Below are 22975 nucleotides of genomic sequence, written 5' to 3' on the forward strand. Positions count from 1 at the left end.
GTGGGAGATATGCATGTGTTACTTGGATGATGTTGTAATCTTCGGCCGCACGTTGGAAGAACATAACGCCCGCCTGAGTCTCGTTCTGAGTTGCATCGAGAAAGCTGGACTAGTTTTAAACTAAAAAAAGTGTCGGTTTGGCGAGCGTCAAACATTGGTTCTGGGACATCTAGTCGACAAGGATGGCGTCAGACCCGATCCCCGTAAGATTGAAGCAGTCAGCTCTTTCAAACCACCACAGACAGCACGAGAACTTCGCTCCTTCATCGGTCTATGTTCCTATTTTCGTCGTTTTGTACCCCGATTTGCCGATATTGTTCACCCGTTGACATCTATTCTGCGACAGGATGTATCCTTCACATGGACACCGGAGTGTGACGCATCATTCTCGCAACTGAAATTTATACTAATGTCAGCACCCCTCTTGCGTCACTTCGACCCATCTTGCCCGACTGAAGTCCACACCGATGCTAGTGGAATCGGAATAGGAGCGGTACTTGTACAACGTCACAACAACGCCGAACATGTCGTTGCATATGCCAGCCGTTGTCTGAGCAAGTCCGAGCGCAATTATACGGTTACGGAGCAGGAATGCCTGGCAGCTGTTTTCGCCGTGCAGAAATTTCGATGTTATCTTTACGGAAGACCATTTAAGATAGTCACCGATCATCACTCTTTATGCTGGCTGGTTGGCTTGCGTGATCCATCAGGTCGACTCGCGCGCTGGGCGCTGCGCCTACAGGAATATGACTTCGTGGTGTCATACAAGAGCGGACGTCGTCATGCCGACGCAGACTGCCTTTCTCGCATTCCTCTTGCGACTTCCGACTGCGAAGCTGAGAATTTTGATGACTATCTCGCTGCCATTACTCGTACGTTCCCCGACGCGGCAGACTTTCAGAGAGAGCAACGCAATGATCTCAACCTGGATCCGCTGTTTGCCGCCGCTCGTACTGCTCAAGGCAGCGGTCGCTTCACCATTCGTGATGAGTTGCTGTATAAGAACAATTACTCCGGGAATGGAGCACGTTTTCTTCTAGTTGTTCCCGAGAGTCTCCGCGCCGACGTCTTACGCGCCATGCATGACGATGCGATATCTGGTCATTTTGGTGTCGTGCGAACGCTACACCGCACGCAAGAGCGCTTTTATTGGCCCAACATGTACCAGACAACCAAACACTATGTCGCTAGTTGTGAAACGTGTCAACGTCACAAGCGACCAACCACCGCTGTACCAGGTCCCCTGCAGCCATTGACACCGCCCAGTACACCTTTCGAGCAAGTAGGCATTGACCTTATGGGTCCATTCCCGTTATCTAACAATAAGAACCGTTGGATAATCGTTTGCGTGGACCATCTCACACGGTACGCAGAAACTGCAGCCATACCCTCTTCCACCGCTGCATGTGTGGCGCTTTTCCTGCTGCGTTCCGTAGTTCTTCGTCATGGTCCGCCGCGTGTTATCATCAGTGACCGTGGTCGCCAGTTCACTGCGGACGCCGTTGAGGAGCTACTTCGTCTGTGCACTTCTGAGTTCCGTCACTCCACACCGTATCATCCACAGACCAATGGCCTCGTTGAAAGGACGAACCGAACACTGACCAACATGCTTGCCATGTATGTTTCCTCCAACCATAAGAACTGGGACGACGTGCTGCCCTTCATAACCTACGCATACAACACGGCGAAACATGAAACCACGAACTACAGCCCATTTTATCTCCTCTATGCAAGGCTACCGCGCAGCCCTCTCGATACTTTCTTAAACTTTATTCTGCACGACGACGATTCTGTGTCAAAGACTGTGTGCCTCGCTGAAGAAGCCCGCCGAATAGCCCGCCTTCGTACTTTGGCCTCGCAACACCGTTCAAAGGACCGTTACGACGAGCGTCACGGGCCTGTTTCGTTCGCCAAAGGCGACTTGGTGCTTCTTTGGACACCACAACGCAAGCGGGCCTTGTGTCAAAAGTTCCTGTCTCACTATTCTGGCCCATACGTTGTCCTGGAACGTTTGAGTGAACTTTGTTATGTGGTAGCTCGCCTCCTGGACAATGGCCGGCGATCAAGTAGAACGCAAGTGACTCATGTTGCTCGCCTGAAACGTTTTTACCCTACTGATGCCTCCTAACTCGCCCTACGGGCTTCGTCTGCTTGTGGGGGAATGTAACGAGCATACAAGAGGCAGTTGAAAAGAAGAGGAGGACGAAGTGCTTCTAGGCCTGGTTGCGCGCTCACCATCATCCATCTCCTGTAAATAAGGTCATTTCTGCCCAACTCTCCGTAACAATATATATAATCCGGTGGTTTTCATTTATTTAGTGACCACGGGGACCATGGCCTTATGGTCGCTACGGTACACCGCCATAGGCTGTACGGCAAAGGTTGACACGTTCTTCATGAACACGTCCCCAACGCCGCGCGCGTTCGGTGCGAACGCGGGCAAAACGCCGCCTTCGTCGACAAGAGTTCTGCGCGTTGCGGGTGCTGCTGCATGTCCAAGTTTTACAGCTCCTCAGAATTCTGAGAATGACAGCCCATAAACAAATGTCATGGAACAAAATGCCGGCAGCGCATGCCTTTTATGTTAAATTTTCTCAGACTAAAATATTAAAAGTGCGAAAGAAAACGCCCGGCCGCAAGATACGCATTTGGTGCCGCAGCTTCCGTCCCTCCACGGCCTTTCGCGCGACGGAAGAAGTCGCGTTTGCTCTCCACCGTGCGTTCGCTCACCGTGAAAGCGCGCGTCCCTTGCGCGCTTTCACTCGCACATACAGCATACGGCCAATGAGTTTTTATTGCGACAGCAATTATATGGACACTCAAAAGCAGATTTCTGCCGTCGGCGTCGCCGTCGCCGTGAGGTTCCGTATGACGTCAATGGAGATGAAATCGTCGCCACGCGCCGAACGCTGTATGTGCGAGTGAAAGGGCGCGAGGAGCGCGCGCTTTTACGGGGAGTGAACGCACGGCGGAGAACAAACGCGCGTTCTGCGCCGTGCTCGCTTAAGGGCTGCAGAAGTAGGCGTCTCTTTCCTCCTTTACAATCACCATATATGTAGAGCTATAGGAGGCTATGGTAGAGCAAACGCGCCTTCTTCCGACGCGCGAGAGGCCGTGGGGGAGGGGGGGAGGGGGAGGAAAGGGAGGCGACGTTTAGCTGCGGCACCAAGTGCCTATTTATATCAGAGGCTCCGGCAACAGTCACCAACGCCGCACGCATGTTGAGCGAACGCGGGCAAAACGCCGACGGCGTCGACAACAGTTCTGCGTGTTGCTGGTGCTGCTGCATGTCCAAGTTTATACAGCTGATAAAGCTAATATCATTTACTCCGTATAGCTCTCTACAAATTTGCTATCGCAATTGATGCTTCGCCTTTCAGGTGAAACTGGGACAACTTTTTTTAACGTTGAAGTTGAATGAACACACATTCCTTAAGTTGCATAGCCTTTATTTTAGATCATGTAGCCATTGATTACACGTACAGACTCACACTTTCACGGACGACTATACACTTGCACAGTATTGCCTTGTGATCGCTGTGGTAGACGGTCAGAGGCTCTGCCGTTGCCGATACATGGGATCGGCCTTACGGGCACAATCGCGCTCGCGCTTACGTTCGCGTACGACAGCGTCTTCTGCTGTGCGCTGCACCCGCGGCCTACCCATGGTGACGGCCGGGAATGCATTGCGGGACGCGCGTAATGCAATGCAAATATATACAGTTCGTCTGGGTAGCGTGGCGTTGCAGTTTCCATTGTTCCTATCGGTGGAACTGCGAATGTAAACTGTAGTGTTCTAGGATACGTATGTCGTGCGCCGTTGTTCTATTGTGTGCGTAGCTGCCCAGATAGTTCCATTGTGTAAGTTGGCTTTCCTGCAGTGCATTTTTGGCGCGCACTGACAAATCAGCGAGACATAGAAAGCTTTGCTTTAAAACTAAGTAGACGCGCCCTGCCGCTCCGCTCAATCCGCTTGGTTCTACTTGGCCCTTCGTTCCGCTGCCGGTATGAGCGTTGCGCGCACGGAACCCCTACAGGAGTCTGTGCATGCGCGGTACCGTAGTGCCTAGTTCTAGCGTACGCAAGCCGCTTGCGTCCCCTAATCTAAAACCTCTGTTGTGTTCCCACTAGCGTTCCGCTGATCGGCTGTGTGTAAATTGAGAGGATAGATACACTCGCTTGGGCGGAGTGAACTGTTAACGCTCTGCTAAAGCTGTATAATGACAGCAATGAAGCAAGGCAACAGCACGTAATTAGATGAAAGAGCCCTGTTATGTTGACTAATAATTAAAAAATTATGCGGTTTTAATTGTCAAAGCCACGATCCGATTATGAGGCGTGCCGTAATGAGGGACGCCGGAATAATTTGGACCACCTGGGGTTCTTTAACGTGCACCTAAATCGAAGAACACAGGTGGTTTCACACTTTCGTGCCCATCGATGTGTGGCCGCCGTGGCCGGAATTTCATCCGATGACCTCATGCTTAGCAGCGTAGCCACTAAGCAACCACGGCGCGTTGTTGTGTTGACTGAACAAGAGTGATGGACGCCGTGTATTGTGGTCAATGGAATTGAAACGCGGTGAGTCAGGCCAAATAATCAATTGCGTTACCTGAATCGAGACAAGTCCGTATACAGACAGAATAAGGATGGCAAAACCTCACTGAACGGCTGTAAATTATTGAGCAAGGTTACTTGCCCCATGCTTTCGCTCAAAAACTCTTCTGCAGCATAATCATTTGAAACATTCCTAACTTGCATAAGTTTTTAACCATGTAGCATCCAATAAGTCTTATCTCTCATATACGAGCAGAAACCGATATTCAACAGTTTAAAATATTGTATTCTTTAAGAAAACACGAAATGAAAAGGAAAAAAATATTCGATTTGTATTTAATGTATTTAACATTCGTGTAGCCACAAAAATGTATACATATATACGACTTTACCACCATTGCGTTTAAAGGACGCCTAATGGAGGGCTCTGAATTAATTTTGACCAGCATCGGGGGGAAAAACGATGTTTTGCATCCACCCGCCATGACCCTGGGTGGCGCGGGCTACAACTCCCAGGGCTAGATTTAGTACACATAAATGCCCAAGATAGTGGATGGATCGCCGTAGAACAATTGGTAGTGCAGGACACGCCTAATGCGGAGGTCGTGGGTTCGCCTCCCATCGGCGACAAGTTATCTTTTAGATCACTCTAATTTTCCATTTTTCTCGTTATTTTCGACATATAAGTGTATTTCAACATCTAAGTTAACCTATGCTTTCCTTGGCTTCATTACCTGCTGACTTATATGGTGGTGATTGAAAAAAAATTGGGCCCATCTGTTTCCCTTCTTCTCGTTTATATGATCATATGGTATTTTTTATGGATGTGCGTGATATGTGTCATGTGAGATGCGAGCAGTGGTATACTGATGCTGTCGTTGCTGACGGCAGCTCACCTGCCTTCCTGTAAATTTCGTAGGTAGCCTTCTCCTTGTGTTCTTCTTGATCCATCTCAGTGCAGAACTCTGATATGCGTCCGAGACCCAAAGCTAGCTGCACGAGAGAAAAAAAAAAGAGAGAATGTCTTACGTTAGCACTGTTTCGATCATTTGTGACAGTTTGTATAATAAATTTAAAGGGGCATTCAACATGTTTGGGCAGTGAAAATACACAAGCAGTGTTGCTGAAATCATGCGTTGTCAAGTGTGTCTGGAAAGTATTGCACCCATCGATGTTCCCCGCAATAAAAGCTCACAGTGCAAACGAACGCCCACGCAGCCTCTAAGAAGAAGCAACTCTCCTCAGTGAAAGTAGACATGAGCTCCAATGACGTTGCAAGCCCCGTTTGTAAATGGTAAATTGTCACTAAAAGTTGATTAAAGAAAGTTTATTCGTTGCATTTAAACACAACTGAAGAAATCTGGTCAATCCTGTTCAGTTTTCCCACAGAGCGACCCCACGTCTGTTTGACCTTCTTGACTCTATCTATAAGAAGGCAACAAAGCCTGGCAGAACTCGACCTCCGACATCGCCAGCCTTGCTGTGTAGTGGGCGTCCGTAGTGGACGCTTTTAATGGCGGTGGACTCGCTAGGCTCCTTCAGTGGCGATTTAACAGCGAAGCTGGTAATGCGACTAGAAGCGCTCACGAAGCGTTATATGCAGGTTTTCAGGGGATTTCTAAAGACAGAACTACATTATTTACCAAGGTAGTATTTTAAGGAGTGTATACTATTAGGAGCAACGAGGAGGCACATTTTGATGTGTGTGTTCTTATATAATGCGTGAAGTTATTATTGTTACTGTACAAAAGAAACAGCTTTGCTGGAAACGGGGTTGTGATTCTGCCAGGTCGTGCAAGTCTGCGACAGTTTTTTTTTTCCTGGAACAAAGTCATATATGGGCACGAGGGATTAGGGTGGCAGCCATGGAATCAGCAGCGCCCTCAAGTGTGGAAATGCTTTCACCGTGTACAGTGACGTCATGGGTTATGATCAACGCTGAGAAGTGGCATGTCGCCGAAGAGAATACCTGTCGTCCATTCCTGAAGATCAGCGCCGTCGAACAGAGCGTCAGCTCCGTCACGAACAGCAGGTACAGACACGAGAAGGACAGCTCCGGCGTCAGCTGCATGTCGGGCTCCAGGAAGTACAACGCCGAGAACAGGATGATCGTCAGCTGCGTACATGGTGCCAGTGCATCGTGATACGCCAGACATCAGGCAACATAAGAAGCAAGAGCTTCATGGCTCAACCCACCGCCCCCTTTAAAAGTTGACGCTCATAGCACCCATCCATCCAGCCACACGACAAGCTGCCTTCATTACCGCACCTGCTCCCACATCCCCATATGCTTATAGTATCGTTCTCGTTATTGCAATTACAATGAATTGAGGAGTGTTTCGGCTCTCGACGGTGGTTACAGCTGCATTTTCTCCCTAATGGTACATTTGACTAGTCGCTTTCGAGCGCTCTAGTGGGATCCCGCGGTGCACCTTACGTTCAACTGGTTGAAATTGAGCGCGGGAAACAAATTCGCCTGGTTCATTCAGAAAGAGCCGAGCTTCAGCTCCGAGCGCCAGAAGGCGCTCTCACCAATGACCTGGGACCGCAACCGACATTCGACAGATTCACGATCACGTAGCTCCTTCGATTTCTCTGGGAGAAAGTGAGCGTTCAGCCGGGGCCGGCTTTATCTCGCTGCAGTATAGACCTACACCATGTTTGTAAACAGCGGTAGGCGCCGTCGATATATTTTAGGCCCTATAGCGACGTCGCGTAGGCTCCGCCCACGTTCGCCGCCACCGCTTGCACGCGCGGATGGCGCATCTTTTTTTAATGGGGTGGGGGAGCTAAAACCACGATTTCATTATGAAGCACACAGTAGTGGGGGCGCCGGATTTAGTTTGACTACATGAGATTCTTTAATGTGCACCCAGTGCACGTTCTTGCATCTCGCCCCCATCGGGATACGGCCGAACGAGACGCTAGGCCTAGCTCGTTGACCGCCGCAGTGACAGCCGACAGCGCTTGCGACCTGGCCTGCTGCTCATCATTGTACGCTTATTTTTGACAACACGATTAACGTGGGCTTAAATGAATTGGTTTTGTTGGTGTCGTTGGTGCGAATAGCAAACGAAACGTAGTACTTGCAAGCCAGCCGAGCCGCCTCGTTGAGACGGCCGATGCTTGGTTCCCGTCTGCGAGACGAAATGCTGTTCGCGCCAGTGGTTTAGTACGGGACGCTGTTTTACGAAACACGCGCAAATTCGAGATGTTTTTTCTATTAAGCGCTATTTCATGTTAAGAACAAGCTGTAGCCGATTTCTACGTCGCCGTGAGCGGTGATAGAAGCGATCGCTCGGTGATGGGACCGGCGAGGTACCGGCTCTACGGCGACGCCACCTGTGTAGGCCCGCGCTATGTGAGCTAGCTGTTGTACGCGGCCGTCCGATCGCTCCAACTCTGTACTAACACTGTACATTTAGTTTCGTGCTCGAAATTTAACTGACACGTTTAGGCGCGTTTATGACTTCCACACTGCAATAAACGCAGCTGTGACACTGCTGCCTGCGTATGTGAACCTGTGATAGGATATTTACACTGCTGGGGGCTCAATTCTTTGAGATGAAAACAAATTAGAATGTGACGTGTTTTGTGGGGCATCTGCTCGCTTGACCTACATTCAAGGCTAATCCTAATCTAGCTTTCCCACAGTGCGGCAAGCAATTATAATGGCACGCTAATAACGCTCCTAAGATCGTATATGATCCTAAGATCGGCTAATGCATGCCAATCAAACTAAAAGAGAAGCTTAACGGTTACGAAATGTATTGCGCATAATGGATGATCTGGTATCATAATCCAACTTTCGCTTTTTACCGCGGCGGCCCATTGCTTGCGACAGTTTTCATCAACAGGAAATCTATGAAAACTTTAGTCTCTTGCGTATTTCGACGCAACTCAGCTCGTCCACATACTGCGTTTCTTTCATTGTAAAATAATAGAATAAAGACCTCGCAGATGGAACCGCACAACCACCCGCGAAACCCAGCGGCTGCTGTGGTAGGTGTGACACGGGCGGCGGCTCGGCGGCGGAGTGCCTACCAAGCGAAATTAAATTCCGACGACATCGCCACCGCATTTTCGTGACGTAGCGCCGTGGTGTAGGTCTATAGGGAGTTATCCAAACACTGCCTACACAGTATAAAGCCTCCGCAATCTCGTAAATGACATCATGCTATCTGGCCCGGCTTGCATAGATTAGAATGGGCACTCTCAAAACTCAGCCGCGCCGATTATTTCGTCACTGCTATCGTTACGCTGCGCGTGACAGTGGAAGCTTCGGGCCTAGTAGCATGACGTCACGAAGCAATGTGTGGAGGCCTGCTATGTAGGTGGCGTTGGTTCTCCGCATCGAGTTAGAGCGCGTTGCAAACAATCGGAATGTACCATTAATAACATCATTAAAATAATAAGAAACATACCATGTAGTACAAACTGTTAGCTTCAGTGCCATCTTGGGGTTAATGTGTTTACGAATGCGATCTTTAAGAAAAATTCGACCATCCCTCGAGATTTGATAATAAAACAGGCAAGAAAGTGACCTAAATTGCAACAGCGAGATCTGACGTGCGCCATCAGAAAAGAAAAGTGTGCCTGGTGCTGGAGCACTGTTCGACGCAGTACAACCGCGACATTCAACTGACACATGGGGTACTACGCTACTCTCCTCCTAACGCAGCATCAGTTATTCAGCAGAACCAGGGAATAATAAACAGCGCGAAGTGCACCTATGTTGAATAAATAGTTGCCTCTGAAGACAAGGTCTTGGCTGACGGTACATGGTATTGGCGCATTTGGGATCTGCCTATCTTGTAACAGCTTTCAAGAAAGCGCACTCGGTTAACTGACTTGGAGATGTCGTACGGGCATGAAAACGGCATAAAGTGCTAGCCCTTCACGTCTAGGACACGTAGCAATAGCCAGCCACTAAGGGCGTAATAAAATAAAGTATAATTAGCCGTACAAATTCGGAGCTAGGTGAGTGCACGATATTTTACTACTAGCGCCATGTACCGAGTACGCGCTAGCTTACACGGGCGTATTGTCCCCGCATGCCACACGCTCTCTCCGCGCGCTCGAGCGTGAGTGCGCGATATTCTACGGTTAGCGCAATCTCCCGGAACCATCTAACTTGTACGCGCGCGGGTATGGGTATCCCCAGTATTCTGGCAGACCCATCACTTTAGCCGCGCGCGTGACGTTTGCACGCTTTTGAAGAGAATATCTTTTTTGTAGACTTCACACTGGTTTGGCGTATCTGGCTATCTTGTAATCAACCGTCCCCCCAAAATGAAAGAAAAGAAACAAAAGAAAGGGTCTAGCAAGTGTCGACTCGAAAGAAAACAAGCTCTACGCATTTGCGCATGAAGTACGATACGAAAAAGAAAACACAAGCTGAGTGAATAATGAACATGAAAAAAGAGGGGGAGAAAGAATACAGATACATTCAAGATTTATTCATCGAATCACTTGAACCGCAATTTAGTTCGACCTTGTCTTTATTAGCGGGGACGCTTGGTTGACCATTTCTTGTTTAACTTCGAGATTGCAGATATACGAAGCTCGACGTCTCTATCGCGATCAATATGGTGGCTGCAGCCTGGAGGGAAACGCTGCAATCCATAATCATCAACTGCTCCGGTTACTTATGTTCCACGGCTAAGTTAGGTCATTATACACGGCCCCGAGCAGCAGACTGAACAGTCGCCTTTCGGTTCCTGGAGACCAGCTTTGTATGCTTTGGCCAATTGTACACTTCTTTTAACAGCGGAGCTGTTTAAGCTTTTGGTTCGGTCGTGGAGCGTTCGCAGAAAACTGCGCCTGGCGATGACGTCACCGTGCGTTGCCTAGCAATGCCTCGCACAGCTGCTGCGAGGCGTTACTAGTCGACGCACGTGACGTCATCGCTCGACGAGGTTCCCACCCTATCCCAGGTTACCCTCGGCACAGCGCGAAGCGCGGCCGACGTATCCGACGTTCGTCGACCACTCCTCGCGCCGGACTACAGAGTGCTGCACTTTCGCTGGCGTGGCGTCCCCGTGCCGAGCGCGCTTGCGCGTGAACGCTACGTCGGACTATAAAGTGGCCTTTAAAAGACTGCACGCCGACCCCGAGTAACGTCCCGATACTCAGGGTCGGCTAAGTTTGGCTAAGCGCTAGCTAAGCTAAACCGAATTAAGCAAAGTTAAAGCTAAGAACCAGCCAAGCCAAACCAAGTTAAGCAAAGGAAAGCTAAGTAAAGCTAAGGAAGGGCCACCAGCTTCGCTGTTTGCCCAGTCTTCGCACCAATTAGTGTGAAGCTGCCCCTAATTTTTTTCTTTTATCTTTTTTTTTCACGACAGCTTCGTGATTCCTCGTCAACTTCGTAAGTGAGGCTTCAACTGTACAGAATGATTTTTTTTTTCAGATTTCCTTAACCAGCTTTCTCTTTCTCCGCTCTCTTCATCACCTTCACCCCCTCGCATCGTGTTTGTCTCAGTAAACCTATTGCCAAGAAATACAATGAACGCGCGATAAACACCATAAACGATAAACTTTGGTAACGCTGAATACAGGGCCGAAGTAATATCTAACCACTATACATGTGTTGTATACGTACCACAGAGGTGGAGGCCGTGTAAACAGAATCAAGTACGCCGTCCAGCAGATTCGCCCGAAAGAGCCACGAGAGCTCCACTTTACGCAGACGCTGTACTGTCTCCTGCAGGGCCTCCTCCCAGGCGTACATCTTCACCGTTCGGATGGAAGCGAACAGGTCCGACAGACTCTTAATGCGCTCCTCGCGGGCTTTCATTTGACGTTGCTGTAAAACAGGCGCAAATAAAAGACAATGCAAGAGCCGTCGAATCCGTCGTGCAATTGCACGTGCCGTGTTCACATGACATTGACAGGAACTCATCTTGCAAAAAATGTTAGCACCTGGCAGTATTTAATACTGTGATTGTGCGCAAGGAGCGCTCATTACCGTAAAGGGATAATAAAGAGAACAACTAAATAAGGTTTTGGCTGTAAAGTGCTACTTAAAAACTTTTCGTTAAATTCGCGCTAATAGGTTTAGAAAAAGTAAATCTCAAAGTTCCATTCTTTCAATTTCGCGCTGATACCCCTGCGCCAGTAAGTCAGTTGTATGTCACGACTTTCGAAGTATTTTTTTCGTATTTGTGCCTCTATTACTCTTTGACTGTTCATAAAACTTGCTAAGTTCAATCTTTTGCTCTTTTAGAATACAATGTATTGTGACGTTGTAGAGATCGTGCAGAACACATTAGCGGAAAGTGTGAATCACGAATGTGACCTTTTATTGGGCGAACCTGTGGCCAGAAAAACAAAATTGACAGTCACTTTAGCATGCGCCAAAGAGTGTGAAGGCGACAGCCTGCGCGCTCAAGAGGCATTCATTAAGTTACTTGACATTCTCATTCAAATCCGCTGTAAATTCTTATTACTTGTTCTTTCCGACCAAAGGTCCCGGGTTCAAGTGCCCTATTGACGGTGCCTTAATTATTTGTGCCTTAATTAACCTCGTCATAATTAACACCAAAGGCCGTGGGTTCGACTGCCACCAAAGGTCGAGCGTTCGAATGCCTTAATTAACTCTATATTAACTAACTCTGTCTTAATTAACTTCGCCTTAACGCTAAAGGTTGTGTGTTCGACTCCCACCGAAGGTCGTGGGTTCGACTGCCTGAATTAACTCTATCTTAATTAACTCGGTGACGACGGTGACCCGCTCACCTTCAAAATTGTTGCATGAGCATTGCTTGCTTACTCGTAGAACACGATGATGGCGGTGACCCGCGCACCATCAGAATTGTTGCCTGAGCGCTTGCATATAGGTAAGACGCGATGCCGGATCCGTGTATTGAGTCGTCATCGTGTACGAATTCGCTTCGACGACGCGGTTTTCGACCAAAGACGCTGAAGGCCGACTGAACGATATGGATACATATGGCTTTCGCCTTAAAGGAAACAGTCAAGCACAACGACAGCGGCAAACACAGTCGGCGATCAGGTCAAGCGCGTCGGCTTTTATACATTACCCGTCAAAGCGTCCAGCGTGATCGCTGGATACCCGCTGGGGTGACTCAGTCAGCTAAAGCGTTGCGCTGCTGAGCACGAGGTCGCGGGATTGAATCCCGGCCCCGGCGGCCGCATTTCGATGGAGGAGAAATGCAAAAACGCCCGTGTGCTTGCGTTGTAGTGCACGTTAAGAAGCCCAGGTGGTTAAAATTAATCCGAAGCCCTCCACTACGGCGTGCCTCATAATCAGAACTGGTTTTGGCACGTAAAACCCCAGAAAGAAGAAGTAGAAGTGATCGCTGGTGCCCGCGTGCCTTCCAGAAAAGGCCATACAATTCGCGTCGAGTATACTGTCACATAGTAGTGACGCTGAAGTAAACAGTCGTAAAACTGTGTATGACAAAATTTATTCTTTATTGGGCGAACCTGTGGTCACAAAAGCAAGCTACGCTCGAAGCACAACGAAAGCGGCGAACACAGTCGGCAATGGTCGAAATCTGATCAGCGGTGAAACGCGCCCGCTTTTATACATGAGTCATCGAGTGTTCCAGATTAATCCCTGGTACCCGCAGTGTCTTCTAGAAAGTTCTAGACAATTCGCGTTGGTCATACAATCAGATAACATAAGCGTTAGTGAAAACAGGCAACGGAAAGAAGCATCGATAACGTTCTAGAAACTTCCTATACAGGCGCGTCCTGGGCCGCGCCATAACGTTTAACATTTGTTAGCCGGTGGAAAGCGGCCACCGGTGAAAGATAAACATGTATACGTGACAATACCCTCCCCTTAAAAAGCATCGTCCCGATGCTACAAACACGAAAGCGAATACAAAACCACGCGAACAGAAAGGGACAAAAAAAAATTTGCCGCGTATCTGCGTGCTTCGCTGCAAATGTCGTCGAAAGACGATAGTCTTCTGCCGGCCGTACTACATGAGTGCTGGTCTGATCCGCGGCCACCCGTGATGCTGTTCTCGTACCATTTCCGTCCTGGCATGAAGGTTTGTTTGAACAGATTTCATTTTACCGCATTATTTCATCAAGCGGCCATTTATGTTTTGCGCTGCCTCAGACAGTGCTTCCTTTATGTTGAATCGGCCTCATCTGGCTGGCATTGATAAAATTGAGGAGGCGCTGCGTGAGACATGGACGCCATCTGGCAATACATCGGGAAACATGAGCTTGTGCAGAGGGTTTCCTTCCTCCATGGCAGAGGGCGCTCGTCGGCGCGCAGTCGGGGAACGTCGTTCGTCGGCGCGCATAGCATGGCATTTTCAGCGCAGCTTAAGAAACTAGTGTCTTTAGAGTTACGTATCTATGTATTGTCTATTAAAGGAACGCATCTCCTAATACTTACCTAGTGATGTTGCGCCTCAGATATGCGTAATATTTACTTTGTGATCGATAACGTTCACAAGTATGAACAGCCGTACCAGTTTAAGTAGTGTGGGCGGTAAGCAAGTGGTCCAACTTTGGCCGGGTGGCTGAATCGGGTGACAGACAGACAAACAAACAGACAGACAGACAGACCAAATTTTCAGCGTTTAAGTTCCCCAAGAAAGACTATCGTCATTAATAACAAAGCAACAAAGTACCTCAGTTCGTCAGCGGGCGTAGAAAGGCTTCAGACGCACCTCGTGGATGACTTCAGGTCGTGCGCGGCGCCGCGGTGATTGCGAAATACCGTCTGGCACGACCTCATAGTCCAGTGCGCCAATACGTCGGATTATCTTATATGGTCCGAAATAGCGACGTAAGAGTTTCTCGCTTAGTCCTCGTCTGCGTATCGGAGTCCAGACCCAAACACGGTCTCCGGGCTGGTACTCGACGTAGCGTCGTCGAAGATTGTAGTGTCGGCTGTCGGTTCTCTGCTGGTTCTTGATGCGCAGGCGGGCGAGCTGTCGACCTTCTTCGGCACACTGCAAATAGGTGGCAACGTCGAGATTTTCTTCGTCAGAGACATCCGGTAGCATGGCGTCAAGCGTCGTTGCCGGTTTCCTTCCATAGACCAGGTTGCATGGCCGTGTTGTATGCGAAGGTCACGTACGGAAGGATGGCATCCCACGTCTTGTGTTCGACGTCGACGTACATTGCCAACATGTCAGCGATGGTCTTATTCAGGCGCTCGGTGAGGCCATTCGTCTGCGGGTGGTAGGCGGTGGTCCGGCGATGGCTTGTCTGGCTGTAGCGCAGGATGGCTTGAGTTAGTTCAGCCGTGAAGGCCGTACCTCTTTCGATGATGAGGACTTCTGGGGCACCGTGACGCAGGAGGATGTTCTCAACGAAGAATTGGGCTACCTCGGCAGCACTGCCTTTGGGCAAGGCTTTTGGTTCAGCGCAGCGGGTGAGGTACTCAGTAGCTACGACGATCCATTTATTCCCAGACGTCGACGTCGGAAAAGGCCCCAGTAAGTCCATCCCGATCTGATGGAACGGTCAGTGAAGTGGCTCGATCGGCTGTAGAAGTCCGGCTGGCCTTGTCGGAGGTGATTTGCGTCGCTGACAGTCTCGGCATGTCCTTACGTAATGGGCGACGTCAGCAGAGAGGCGAGGCCAGTAGTATTTTTCTTCTATCCTCGCGAGCGTGCGGGAAAAAACCAAGGTGTCCTGCCGTTGGGTCGGCATGGAGAGCTTGCAGAACCTCTGGACGCAGTGCTGAGGTTACCAAGAGGAGGTAGTTGGCTCGGAGAGGCGAAAAGTTCTTCTTTAGGAGAATGTCGTTTTGCAAGAAAAACGACGCCAATACTCGCCTGAAACCTTGGGCACAATGACGGTCTTGCCTTCCAGGTAGTCTACAAGGCTCCTTAGTTCCGGATCGGCTCGCTGTTGTTCGGCGAATTCATCGGAACTTATGGGTCCCAAGAAAGTGTCGTCATCCTGGTCGTCCTGTGGTGGCGGTTCGACGGGGGCGCGAGACAAGCAGTCGGCGTCAGAGTGCTTTCGCCCGGACTTGTAAACAACGGTAATATAGAATGCTTGAAGTTTCAGACTCCATCGTGCGAGGCGACCTGAAGGATCCTTCAAGTTAGCTAGCCAACACAAGGCGTGGTGGTCGCTCACGACTCTGAAGGGCCTGCCATAGAGGTAGGGGCGAAACTTTGATGTAGCCCAGATGATGGCGAGGCACTCCTTTTCGGTTGTGAAATAATTTGTTTCCGCCTTCGACAGCGACCGGCTAGCGTAACTTACAACCCTTTCTAGTCTGTCAGGCCTCTGCAAAAGGACAGCGCCGAGTCCTACACTGCTTGCGTCGGTGTGGACTTCGGTATCGGCGTTTTCGTCGAAATGCGCAAGAATGGGCGGCGACTGCAGGCGTCGCTTAAGTTCTTCAAATGCTTCGATTTGCGGCGTCTCCCACTTGAACTCGACGTCGGCCTTCGTGAGGTACGTCAGTGACTCGGCGATCTGTGAAAAGTCCTTGACGAAGCGCCTGTAATAGTCTCACAGTCCAAGAAATTTACGGACTGCCTTCTTCTCGGCGGGCAGAGGAAAGTCAGCGATGGCCGCAGTTTTCTGTGGATCAGGGCACACTCCAGACCTATTGATGACGTGGCCCAAAAATAAGAGCTCCTCGTATGCGAAGCGGCACTTTTCTGGCTTCAACGTGAGTCCGGAGGTCTTAATTGCTTGAAGAACTGTTTCAAGGCGCCGGAGGTGTTCCTCGAAGCTTGAGGCAAACACAACAACGTCGTCCAAATAGACCGAGGGAAGTCTGCCACTTCAAGCCTGCCAGTACTGTATCCATGACACGTTGGAAAGTCGCAGGTGCCGAGCAAAGACCAAACGGCATGAACTTGAACTCGAACAGTCCATCTGGTGTTATAAAAAGGCAGTCTTCTCCCAGTCCCTCTCGTCGACTTCGATTTGCCAGTAGCCGATTTTGAGGTCCATCGACGAAAAATACTTTGCGTTGTGGAGTCGATCCAAGGCTTCGTCAATCCGTGGGAGAGGGTATACGTCCTTCTTCGTGATTTTGTTGAGGCGACGATAATCGACACAGAAACGTAGGGTTCCATCCGTCTTCACTAACACCACGGGGGATGCCAATGGACTCATGGACGGCTGGATGATGTCGTCGCGTAGCATTTTTTCGACTTGTTGCCTCATGGCTTCGCGTTCGCGCCCCGAATATCGGTACGGACTCTGACGGAGTGGGCGGACGTATTCGTCGGTTATGATGCGGTGCTTGGCGACAGAGGTTTGTCGAACTTTGGACGACGACGAGAAGCAGTCCTTGTATTGCAGGTGCAGAGCTTTTAGCTATTCTTTCTTATGTCTGGGAAGGTTCTCATTGACGTCGAAAGTTGGTTCAGGTACTACAGTCGTCGTTGCAGCTGCACTAGAATCCGTGAAGGCGAAAGCACTGCTGACTTGTACTATTTCGTCGATGTAGGCGACCATGGTGCCTTTGTTAATGTGCTTGTATTCGTGGCGGAAGTTCGTGAGCACCACTCTTGCTTTCGCTTCACATAGCTCAGCTATACCTCTAGCGACGCAAATTTCACGGTCGAGCAGTAAGTGATGATCGCCCTCAATGACGCCCTCCATGTCTGCAGGCACGTCGGTACCGACGGAAGTGATTACACTGGAGCGAGGCGGAACGGTGACTTGTTCTAGCACATTCAAGGCATGGTAACTGATGTTCGTATCCGGTGGTATCGCGTTGTACGTTGAAAGCGTTATCGACGTGGACCTTAAGTCGATGACTGCACCGTGTTGGTTTAGAAAGTCCATGCCTAGGATGACATCCCTGGTGCAGTGCTGCAGGATTACGAAGCTCGCCGGGTAAGTGCGGTTGTTTACCGTGACTCGCGCTGCGCAGATTCCAGCCGGCGTTATTAGGTGCCTCCCGCTGTCCGGATATCGGGTCCTTGCCAGGCCGTCTTCACCTTCTTTAACTTGGCGGCGAACGCGCCACTGAAGACGGAATAGTCGGCGCCTGTGTCGACATGAGAGGTGACGTCATGACCATCGATGAGCACGTCTAGATCGGTAGACCGGCGGCTGGCGTTGCGGTTAATTCGTGGCGTTGGATCACGGCTGCGTCGGCTTGCTCTGCTGCTGCTACGTCGCGTCGGAAGGTCTTCTTTCGGCGGCGAAGTGCTGTCAAGGCGGTTGCTAGGCGGCGTGCTGATATCTCGTCGTGATGATTCGCGAATCGTCGTCATCGTCGGCGACGTCGCGCGGTCATTCACCTCGCACTTCACCTCGTTTACTGCGAACCCTCGTAGGCCCATCTCGCGGTATGCACATCGGCGGTAGACATGGCCGGCTTCCCCGCAGTGATAGCAGAGTTGGCGGTGGTCGGGAGCGCGCCACATGTCCGTCTTCCTTTGGTAACTGCGCTGGGCGACGGGCGGGCGTGCTGGCGGCGGCGGCGGTGGACGACGGAACAGCGGCGTTACGGGGCCCTGGCGTGAGCGCGGAGGGGGGCCTTGACGACGGGCGAGGGCGGCGTAGGTCATTGCTTCAGGCTGGGGTGGCGGCGATTCGGGAAGTCCTAGCGATTGCTGGATTTCCTCTATCACGATATCGGCGATGTTGGCAACTTGAGGCTGCGACGACGAAAGCAACTTCTGCAGCTCTTCGCGTACCATCGCCCTGATGGTGTCTCGTAGGTCGTGGGAGAGTCCTTGGACTTCGGCGTACTGTGGCGTCGAACGGCGATTGTATTGCCGGTTGCGCATGTCCAGTGCTTTCTCGATCGTCGTAGCCTCCGAGAGAAAGTCTTGGACTGTCGTTGGTGGATTCCGCACCAGTCCGGCAAATAGATCCTGCTTAACTCCCCGCATGAGGAAGCGAACTTTCTTGTCTTCTGGCATAGTGGGGTCGGCGTGCCGGAATAATCGAGTCATTTCTTCAGTGTACTTACCGATGCTCTCTGTGGGGAGCTGTACACGGTTTTCCAGCAAGGCTGCAGCTCTTTCTTTACGGACGACGCTCATGAAGGTGTCCAGGAATGTGGCTCGGAAGAGGTCCCAGGTTGTTAGTTCACGCTCCCTATTCTCGAACCAGGTTCTGGCGCCGTCTTCAAGCGAGAAGTAAACATGGCGCAGCTTGTCGTCGCAGTCCCACCTGTTGAACGTAGCGACCCGGTCGTATGCCTCCAGCCAGCTTTCGGGGTCTTCACATGGCGAACCCCGGAAAGTCGGCGGCTCCCTGAGTTGTTCCATCACTATTGCAGATGTTGGCGCAGAGGCTGTCATGGTAGCTGCTGCCGAGGTCGTGACTTTTGTCCTCTTGGTCTTGTCGGGTAGGGATTCGTGCTCCGGTGGCAGGTTCAATAGCGTACGGCTAGCTCGCTGGTCGAGGTAGGCGTCGACGTCTTCTGGACGATTTGGGCTTGGCTCACGGCTGGATGGGGGAGTCCGGTACAAGGACTCCAGCACCTCCACCAGATGTCACGTAGTAGTGACGCTGAAGTAAACAGTCGTTAAACTGTGTATGACGAAACTTATTCTTTATTGGGCGAACCTGTGCCCACAAAAGCAAGCTACGCTCGAAGCACAACAAAAGCGGTGAACACAGTCGGCGATCGTCGAAATCTGATCAGCGGTGAAACGCGCCGGCTTTTATACATGAGTCATCGAATGTTCCAGATTAACCCTTGGTACCCGCAGTGTCTTCCAGAAAGTTCTAGACAATTCGCGTCGGTCATACAATCAGATAACATTAGCGTCGGTGAAAACAGGCAATGGAAAGAAGCATCGATAACGTTCTAGAACTTCCGATACAGGCGCGTCCTGCGCCGAGCGATAACGTTTAACATTTGTTAGCCGGTGGAAAACGGCCACCGGTGAAAAATGAACATGTATACGTGTAAACACAATCAGATAAGATAAGGTTCGGTGGCAACAGACACACCGATAGACCCAACGATGACCTTCGAGCAAGTTCCAAATCGTGCAGGTTAATCTTGCTCTGAGTGATAACATTAAGTTGTTAGCGGGTGAAATGTAGTCCCCGAGAAAAGGAAAATAAGTACACGTGTCATAGCCTATCATCGATGTTAAAAGCTTAGCTAGGCTCGAGCAGAGGCAGTCAAATATCTGACAGAACACGGCGAACTGGAGCGGGAACTTCAAGCAGGCGTCGCCACGAATGTTTTTTCTTGTGTCTTTTTTTGACGAAGCCTCTTGGCGGGGCAAGAGTTGCTTTTTTGGTAGCGTAGACCTGCTACTACTATAACGACTGCTACTACCATTACTATACAAATACTACTACTATCAGGGAAGCAGGTATAATATCAACAGGACACCGTTTGTGCATTTAGTTCCAGTTCCCCTCGCTGACTGATCTAGCGCCACGAACCGGTCGCTAAGTTCTCCAGATGTTCGTAAAATACGCAATAGCCCACCGAGGCTTCGCCTAATCATAGAACGAGGCGTCCTCTTTGAATATTTCCAACGAAAGCCGTCTATTAATCGCCAAGTATTGCCGCGGCGTTATCGGAATTGTAAGAGTGACAACATGTATTGGTAGCCCTTACAAGCTTATGCAGCTGCAGATACACACGTTGCCCGCCTCTGTCAACGCCCGAGCACTGCTGTGGCATACAGAATATACATTGACTCTAGTGGCGTAGCCAGAAATTTTGTTCGGGGGGGACTCAGGTTGTAGCGCGGCCTCCTGCTTGTAGAATTTGTCGAGGGATCAAATGCATGAATAATTACTGCATTACCAATGCCATTGTGTATTATATGCTGCAAACAAATTATTGAACGCTATGCACTGTCAAGTAAAATATGTAGTTTTTATAAAAGAATATATTCGTATGTCCCAAAAATTGTGGCAGAAATAACTGATATCAATGCTTCTGCGTTTTTTGTATATTTAATAAGAAAATATCACGCGAACTTTAGAACTATATCAGCTCGAAACCGGCAAAGCAGTGCATGCAGCTGATATGAAAAGCGTAAAGACCATGAAATGAGTGAGTTGAGTACAAATATTTTGATGAACCTTTGCCATTCAAGAACCTTGTTTACATTTTTGTACATATGCAACGGCCAGGAAAAAACCTCAATGACGCTGTCCCTCGTTGCAATAGATTGCACAGGAGCAGCTGTAACCGGTCGTGTATTGTGATTACACCGAGATTATACTCGCAACAGTGAGTACAAATAAAAAGTAGGAGTTCTGCAAAATATACATTAGGAATGCGAAGACAGAATGGAACATACAAATGCGAAGATACAACTCGATAAAGGGCAAAAAAAGAGTCGCTGGAAACAAAGTTCACTGCTTGTATACACAAAACCTCGCAACAAGATAGTTAAATATACGTACAAGTCTCCAATAAATCTACGTATTTAAGCAAACGTCACTGTATATAATTCGTCAAACAAGACAAATACACATGTTGCGCAGTCACAGATAGTAAACTTTGCGCACAGAAAGACAGATGATCCAGGCAAGAACAAAACTATGATCGCAGAAATCGTGATATGTACTCGGGCCATGCGGCGGTCGCGACAGCGCCATATGGGTAGAATAATAGAGGAATAATGCATAGATCAGTACGAAAATGTGTAATTTAACTGCCTGCACAGCGCCAACAAATATTCTGCACCCAAAATTAAAGGAGGCTATTGCTTCGTTTCAAAAAAGAAATAAAAGCAGGTAGCTAAAAAGGAAAGAAAACGACAAACGAAAGCCACAGATAATGCGGCAAGTTGAACTACCCAATATCCGAGTGTGTTTTTGGCAAACGCCGCATGGGCCTGGTTTTCAATGAGCAAGGTCGGTCAAAATTGGCTATTGATGTCCTCGTAATTTTCATATTCGCATGATAATTTTGATCATGATGCTAACTGCTAGAATAAACGGCGAAAATTTCTGCGGTTATAAAAGCTAATGAGCAGTCATACGTTTCCATAATTACGAGCTTATGGACCTGAAGGAACAGAACTTTTTACTTGCATTGTATTTTGCTGCTTCGCTATCTAAAGGACAAACTTGTCCCGGCGGGGAAGTTGAGCGAAGTGGTCAATGACTTCGGACACATTGATGCCGACGTCTCCTTGGGTGAATAAAAGCGCCAGCCTAACCATGCGTTCCACAGACGTTGTAGAGCGCAAGTAGTTTTTTTTTAGTAAACTCTTGTTAAAAATATTCTCTCTGCGCTGGCAGTATCACTGGAAGGGTGACTAGAATCTGCAGCAGTTTGTACACATTTGCATAGAGACTGCAGTCGCAATGAGAGATGGGCATCTATTCCGGTTATAAAACCTAAAACACTCCCTCGATGTCGTTGGAATACTTGTTTGGGTACCTTCCATAAACAGTACGCTATTCGATTCCAGCAATGCCCGTTGTTTCGTCATGGCGTTGGAGAAGCAGCCTGCTTTTGCATCTAGGCTTCTTTTGATAATATCACCACAAATTTCTGTAATTTGGTTTTGTGCATCTGGGCTTAAATACGAGGCATTACTAGGGCAACTTTCCAAATGGTTCTTCAGATATGTATCTCCACAATCTTCTCGCATGCGAAGAAGCGCTCTGAAAATACCTGTATTTTCAGCGGGGGCTATACTTAAATCCACAGGGCCACTGTCCCTGTGGCCACAGGAGAGTCAGACCTTGTCGCCCGTAAAAAAATTCCTCAATAATAGGTTGTTTACTTTCTCCTGTTTTCTAATATTTTACTTTGCCTGCCCTGGTCCAGCTGGCAGATCACATTGGGCACGCTTCCTGAAAATGTTTGGAGAAAATTATCAGCTGCTAGATGACAGTCGCGGTGATATTTAGTATATTCGCGTGTGTGGAAGATTGCGAGCGTGTGCTTCCATTTCTGGAACAGGCTTGGGCACGAGGGCTCCAGTGCGCGCATGTTGGCCCAAGTTTATAAGAACATTAACCACATAAAGTTCCAGAATTGAAAATCTTTTAAAGCACGCCTGTGGAAATGTCAGTGCACCTTTCGCGTCAAAACGTTTATGAGAACTTTATAACCATAAAGTTTCGTAATTGAAATCCATGCGCTCCGTAGATTCCGCAGCCGCGGCGAGATGCAGCAATGCGCCCGCTCGCTACCGCAAAGCCGTAGAAATTTTGTGCTCGGATGGGGCGAAGCTCCTTGCATTACGTGACTCCAGGTGCAAGGGCGTTGCCACGAAATCCAGCCCGAGTTCGCAATGTTCGTGCCGAAATGTCTTTGCTAGCGTGAAAACGACATTGTAGACAAAATCCAGAATGATTCCCGGCGTCGGTGGTAGTTTTCGTCGGCGGGGCAAGCCAGCACGAAAAAATGTCGGGGGGATGGGCTGAAGCTCCATCAGCCCCCCCCCCCCCCCCGCCCCGGCTACGCCCCTGATTGACCCGAATGACGGTAGCATAAGGGCTGTCGGCGTCAGGCTCGCAGTGCATGAGTTCAATTGCGGCTAACAACAGAGGT

General features: G+C 49.4%; 1 protein-coding gene across 1 annotated transcript in view; it reads right to left on the reverse strand.

Annotated features, from left to right (window-relative positions):
• Positions 1 to 5397: 5397 nt before the first annotated feature.
• LOC125941092 (ATP-binding cassette sub-family C member 4-like) overlaps positions 5398 to 22975 on the reverse strand; it is a 95742-nt gene continuing 78164 nt past the window's right edge. The window contains exons 9-11 of the mRNA XM_049658026.1: positions 11159 to 11362; positions 6527 to 6673; positions 5398 to 5550 (exon numbers count right to left, since the gene is read on the reverse strand). Of these exons, the coding sequence (XP_049513983.1) occupies positions 5398 to 5550; positions 6527 to 6673; positions 11159 to 11362 (504 nt within the window). The remainder of the gene's footprint in view (positions 5551 to 6526; positions 6674 to 11158; positions 11363 to 22975) is intronic.

Source organism: Dermacentor silvarum, chromosome 10, assembly GCF_013339745.2.
Source record: "Dermacentor silvarum isolate Dsil-2018 chromosome 10, BIME_Dsil_1.4, whole genome shotgun sequence".
Classification (NCBI taxonomy): Eukaryota; Metazoa; Arthropoda; class Arachnida; order Ixodida; family Ixodidae; genus Dermacentor; species Dermacentor silvarum.